General features: G+C 41.8%; 1 protein-coding gene across 1 annotated transcript; it reads left to right on the plus strand.

Moving 5' to 3' along the window:
- Positions 1-205: 205 nt before the first annotated feature.
- Positions 206-3,067, plus strand: LOC146623503 (ferric reductase 1-like). Its single transcript, XM_085365952.1, has 6 exons — positions 206-222; positions 279-395; positions 997-1,055; positions 1,173-1,310; positions 2,861-2,892; positions 2,978-3,067. The coding sequence occupies exons 2-6, from the start codon at positions 334-336 to the stop codon at positions 3,065-3,067; spliced, it is 381 nt and encodes a 126-aa protein (XP_085222078.1). The 5' UTR covers positions 206-222; positions 279-333.
- Positions 3,068-6,436: the final 3,369 nt, after the last annotated feature.

The following is a 6,436-nucleotide window of genomic DNA, read 5'->3' on the forward strand; positions in this document are numbered from 1 at the left end:
CTTCATGTATTTCAGTAATGTCCTTTTCTCCCGTCTCGTTTCCATGTTTTTCCCTTGTGACCCATTCCTTCTGTCACGTGTGTTTTCCCCCCCAGCCATCATGTTCTGCTTGTGCTTAGTTATGTCCATGTCTTATCTCCTCAGTCTGCAAGTTGCATCCACAGGCAAGATTAATATACCCCTTCAAAGTGTTTTTTTTTCTTTTCTCTTGATATTCATTAAGCACTCTTTAGTTGTGTGTTTCAGCTCTCAGACTGATATTTATGCCCCATGATTAGCACTGTTAATGTGTTTGGTATCCAGGGAGCACATCCAGTGTTGGGGTGCCTGGTTATGATCCTCTCACTCATCCAGCCCATCGGGGCCTTGCTGCGCTGCGGACCACAACATCACCTGTATGTATCCATCTGTGTGTGTTTAATTAATATACTATATCATGCCTATACACATTTAAGAATACTCTGTTCAAATATTATTTAAAAAAAAATTAAAAATGGCCTCACTTTTTTTTTCTCTACAATTATTTAACAAATTTTGAAAACACGATAAACCAAAGGAATGGGGCAGTACATGCTTAATGACTAAATGCACTGCTCACGCGGCAAAGTGAGGTTATAAAGTTATTTGATAACCCTAAGAGTTGTATTCATACTTCAGCCATAAAAGTTTTTAAAATTTCAAACTTTTGCAAAGTGTAGCCTGCATGTGCTTTATCAGAGCACACTTTCACACTGAAACACCAAGTAGGAAACTAATTTGCACATGACTCGTGAAAGTTATTCCTTCCTCTTAGTAATAATGGTACTTTTAATAAATATAGCCTGGTTGTAGCTTTGGAGGCCAGACTCAGTAAATGAAATATTTAAGTGAAATATAGATTTAGTAAAATTGTATGTTCAGTAATGATACTTGTTTTCATAAATTGGATGCAGGAGAAATCTTAGACAAGAACTTCAGAAGCTGATGATTTTATAGTTCTTCTCTTTTCTTTGATAGGAGGTATCTGTTCAACTGGACACATTTTTTAAATGCGGTGGTAATAAAATCTATAGCTGGTAAGCTTGTGTTTTACTTCATTCTACCATCTTGCATATATGCTAACATTTTCAATAGCAGACACACTGTCACCCATGCTGCTCGTCTTAAAATGCCTGCTTCTTTGTGTCACACAGTGGCAGCCATATTTACAGGCCTGGACAGGATTGACAGTGGTGATGGGTGGCTATTGAAAGTGATGGGTGGCTTCTTTGCCTGGGAAGTTCTCTTCATCATCATTTTGGAGGTCCATGATTGGGTAGTTAAACACAGAGGTAAGCCTTTTTTTTTGCATTTCAGTGATGAAGGAAAAAATCATCACTACCCATATACACTTTAATGACAAAAACCAATCTAGACCCAACAGTCCATTTGCACGGTGAAGAGCCACCTGATCAGTTCAGCAGCATTTAGCTGACTGAGCGAAGAGTATAACCCCTGTACACCTCAGAATGTGGTTGGATGGGTAAAATAAACAGCACTGTATCACAAGATTTTCTGTGTATAACACAGCAGCATCAAATATTTGTCACGGTACGGCATGGCACACCGTGGAAGGAGTGGGGAAGGAGGACCCAGGCGCGGTGCTCTACGTATAGACAGTGTTTATTTACAGAGGGTGATATCAAACAACAATAAATCCCCGTGTTTCTCCCCAGACTCCCGTGTCGTGTCCTCCAAGTGCTCTCTGCTCCCGTGTCTGCACTCCCGGTGCTCGCTGCTCCTTAAGCCTTCCACGCTCCTCCTGCGGGAAACAATAGCGGCAGCAGTCAGGACACTGAACAATGGCAGGCATACACTACACGACCAAAACCTAAACTGGGTAACTAACGTGGAGTCCCAAGCAATGATCCCGCGTCGGTGGGAGCTCCAAGACTCTCTTAAGTAGCTCCCCCGACGAGGCCTGATCAGCAGCAGGTGTGTGGCTTCGGGTGTGGCCAGTCCCCTTGCAGGGCCACACCCTCCAGGCCTGACGCCGCCTATAAACAAGTGCTCAGCCACCCACACACACATATACACAAGCACAGGGAAGGGGGAGCAACACCAAAATACACAGCAATAATAATAATAATAATATAATACATGACTGCTCAGGGATCCTGGGTCGCCCAGTCCCAGGACCCTGACAATATTGGTATTTATGAATTGATGAGTGAAAACGCGTAAGAATGTCTCAATGGTAGTCTGCTGGAACAAAAGCTGTTACACTTTAACTGTGCTGAAGTACAGCGACAAAGGAATCTTTATCTTTCGATTTATTAAATGCATGAAAATACTCTGGGAATACTATACACGAAGGCTCAGCTCATGCACCACCAACCTAATGTTATCAGAGAGAACTTGCATTGAAATGTCTCAACTGAGACTATCCAATTTTGGACACGTGTAGTTTGACAATGCTGTGGCTCAATGTGTGGCTCAGTCACACAAATTATTAAAAAAAAATATGATCACAACCTCTTTGTGTCTACAAAAACTGGTTAATGTTTGGTGATTTTTAAAAAATGTTTTACCCCCCCGTGCCGCACACACTTTCCATGACCAATGGCAACTTGACATGCTAAATGTTTACATAGAGCTTCCAGCACATTGTTATCGTTCTGAAAGTTGTTGTTTTTTTGTTTTTTTTCAATCACCACAACTACTCAACTCGACTCAATTTTATTTAAATTGATTTCAAATTGTTCTTCTTCTGTTAAAGCTTAAAACTAATATCATAACTCAACCTGTATAAATAAAATGATTAAAAACATAGCTGACTGCTTTAGTTCACTTCAGTTAATGTGCCCTGCAATATTTCACTGTTCTTTGCTCTGGGTTTCAGATGATACTGCTGATCAAATGGAATCAGCATTGGTAAGCTGAAAGAAATATAAAAGCAAGCAATCACTGATTGCCACAAGATGGAGTATTTCTAATATAATTTTACTTTTTTTGTCAGGTCAAAGGTGACAGTTGCCTGATCGCTGTGTACCTTCTGGGAAACCTTTGCTTTTTGGTGGCACTTCTGGTTGGAATTGGAGAAAAATGAGCAGCAGCAGAATCTTCCAGAGTGTTTCCCTGTAGTTTTGTTGAATTTTATCATCAATTTTAACATACTTGATGAGAGACTGCACTGGAAATTCAGACCCACTGATGCATCAGTTGGCGAATCCTGGAAAGTTTCTCAGTAATGTCTTTAAAAAATATTACTTATGTTTTTTTTCTCTTTTGCTTTTAGTTGATAATTAAGGTGTACTTTCAATCAGCATTCAATTTCACTGGGCCAAGCATTACTGTCGTGTGTGTGTGTGTGTGTGTGTGTATAATATGTCTCACAGTTGCAAAGAAAGAAGTAGTTTCAGTCGCCTTTAGCCTCCACTCTGGCTGCCAGGTAAACCAGTTTCATTTTACAAGCTGGTTACATTTTTTAAGCCAAACAGCAATTTTGTATTAAAAAGTACTTTTAACAATTTTTCCTTTTACATTTTTAAATCAGGTCAACTCGACCCACATCATAATGGGAGGGTTAAAGCCCTTTTCACACATTAACATCTGTTAATATGACAGCATCTATGTATGAATCTGCACCTTTGTCACTTTCATTTGAAAAAAAAAAACTGTCATTGATTCAGCTCCTGAACTTCCCATTTAATGTACATTTTTTCATATATTTCTAATAATCTTGCTGTCAATAACAACTGACAATAAGACAACAAATTTTTAACTTCATTAAATTGAAAATTATGTATGTCAGTGTAGTAGTGTTAAATGCTTACCAGGTTCAGATGCAAATGAAGAAACTCCACTCAGGCAAGTCTGCTGGACCAGATGGAGTGAGTCCCCTCAAGGCCTGTGCCCCCCAGCTTTGTGGAGTCTTCCATAAACTGTTCATGCTGAGTCTGAAGAGGGTCCCAGTGCTGTGGAAGACATCAAGCCTCGTCCCTGTACCAAAGACGCCACGTCCCAGTGGCCCCCAGGATTACAGGCCTGTGACACTGACCTCCCACATCATGAAGACCCTGGAAAGGCTCATCCTGGACCAGATCTCACCCATTGTCAGACCACATCAGGATCCCATTCAATTTGCTTACCAGCCCCGTCTCACAGGACGCCATCATCTATCTGCTCAATCGTGTCTACATCCACCCGGACCAGCCGGCGAGCACTGTGAGGTTCATGTTTTTTTTACTTTTCCAGTGCTTGGTGATAAGCTAACAGCGATGCAGGGGGATGCTTCTCTAGTGTCCTGGATTGTTGATTACCTGACAGGAAGACCACAATATGTGCGTCTTCCACATTGTGTGTCTGACAAGGTAATCAGCAACACAGGAGCACCATAAGGGACCATCCTCTCCCCCTTCCTCTTCACCCTCTACACCACAGACTTCAGCTGCTGCACAGAGACCTGCATCTTCAGAAGTTTTGATGTAAATTTGTAAGTTTTGATGTAAGTAAATTTGCGGTCAATTTAGACTCAATTCAAAATCTCCTACTTGGGACGAACACTAAATGTAAATAGCTGACTTTCTAAATAAACCTATCCATCTTTGCAAGGTCAATTTTTGCTTTCACTAAATTCCAAATGTTTAGCCATAATTAGCTTAGCTGTCCTACTCTTGTTACTGCTCTTTCCTACTGCTGTTACAATCAAATGAACATCTCTGCAAAGATAAATTAGCTGAGACCTTAGGTTGATGGTAGTTACTAGCAAACACAGAAACTTACATACACTATATAGTACAGTTCTATGATACATCACCAAATAGAACAATTTGTGGCAATGCAGACAAGCAGAGAAACAGTTTAATTAGTTGAATTTGTTCACTTGATCGGAGGTGTGTTTCCTGCAGATATACAACATCGGATCTCAATGATTTTAAATGAGTAAAAGCCCTTGTGCGTTTAACCGGATTATTTATACCTTTAACATTCCAGCTTATAAAACGAAGAGCAGATGACTTTGCGAGCTTGCCATTCAGGTACCAAAATGCAGGTGCAGAAAAAATATGTCCCAACCTCTGGAATAATAAATCTTTCGTGCTTGAATCGATACGGTCCAATATCGTCTTTTCAGAGCTAGCAATAGCTCTCATAATCTCACTCATGTCATGGGGTGGTGCCTCCGGTCTGTCCTCAGCATGGTCCTGTCAGGATCTGACGGCGCCCTGACCGGTCGACCTGCCAGTGTGTGTATATCTGTGTGCGTGTGTGTTGCATCTTCAAAAAATAAAAATACAATAACTGAGCCTTACACCGGAGTATCGTTGCACTGGTTTACTGAACCTTACTTTCAGGGCATGTACAGAACATGAGCATCCATTTTCTACTGCCTCCTACAGGACACACACTTCTTCCACTTCCTTACACATTAATGTAACACAGAACTAATACTGCCTCTCCTGGCATTACCATTGTAACAACACATTCATTCTGTTTCTTTCAGAAGAATAACAGGAACTTAGGATGTAGGTATCTATGAATAATAACTATTATGTATACTCATATATTTATATAACCACTTATATCTTGCGATACCACAGTGTGAAAATGTCTCTCCTATCGCCCTGTCTTCCCCTCCGGCTCCGCTGTGATGTGCTAGGAGGTAACCTAGCAACAGGCTACCTCCGACCCGGAAGTGCTGTCGCCCGGAGCTGCCGCACCTGCAGTCAATCCACCAGCTGCTGCCAATCAACTAGTAGCAGGGCTACTTAATGGTGTGGCTGAGCGACAGACAGCGCTGGAGTATTGCACTAAGCCTGGTAGTGTTTTTGAGTCGCTAACGTTATTGAAGTGCTGTCTGATCTTCGTACTCATTCTGCTGTCGTGTGTGTGTGTGTTCACCCAGGGATTGACGGAGGATTTACGGACACTAAGGAAGCACTTGGAGGAGAGACGGGCACTCACTACCACGCACGGGCTTACACGGAAGGAGGGACGCACTATCACCATTGTTGCACATTTGAACTGTTGTCACCTTGCTGCACTGTAAATAAATGCACTGTCATTATTTCTGAGCTCCGCGCCTGAGTCCACTCTTTAACAACCGTGACAGGTCCGAGGCTTTTGCGGCCTGCTCTTTCCCCGATCTAGTTTTGCTCATATGTCGTACACCGTAGCCTTGAAGATGTAAAAAGTGCCTCAGAGCAGCACACGGGCGTGTTATCGTACTGTTGTTAAAAGTTCGTTAGTTTTGGAGCAATGGAATTATGAAACAAGTTAGTCCATTGAGGAGCCCTGTACAACACGTCTTCACATGGCTACCAGACACGCCCCCCGTCATTTTGTTATTATTCAATTCAGAACTGCCCAGACCAGACACAGTGACGTTTCACCAGAATCCCTTTGATCTCTGGTCTTCTTTATGACATCAGCACACGAAAACCTATAAATAGGGGAGAGGTTCTCACTCTTGTCAGTC

This window comes from Diplotaxodon limnothrissa, linkage group LG11 (genome assembly GCF_057381915.1).
Source record: "Diplotaxodon limnothrissa isolate DT_005_m linkage group LG11, D_limnothrissa_male_GT1.1, whole genome shotgun sequence".
Classification (NCBI taxonomy): Eukaryota; Metazoa; Chordata; class Actinopteri; order Cichliformes; family Cichlidae; genus Diplotaxodon; species Diplotaxodon limnothrissa.

Bases quoted from the DNA above. Each gene is read 5' to 3' on its own strand.
- LOC146623503 (XM_085365952.1), top strand. From the start codon at position 334: ATGATCCTCTCACTCATCCAGCCCATCGGGGCCTTGCTGCGCTGCGGA. The intron at 1,311-2,860 runs GTAAGCCTTTTT...TCTGGGTTTCAG, and splicing joins TTGGGTAGTTAAACACAGAG to ATGATACTGCTGATCAAATG. The intron at 2,893-2,977 runs GTAAGCTGAAAG...TTTTTTTGTCAG, and splicing joins ATCAAATGGAATCAGCATTG to GTCAAAGGTGACAGTTGCCT.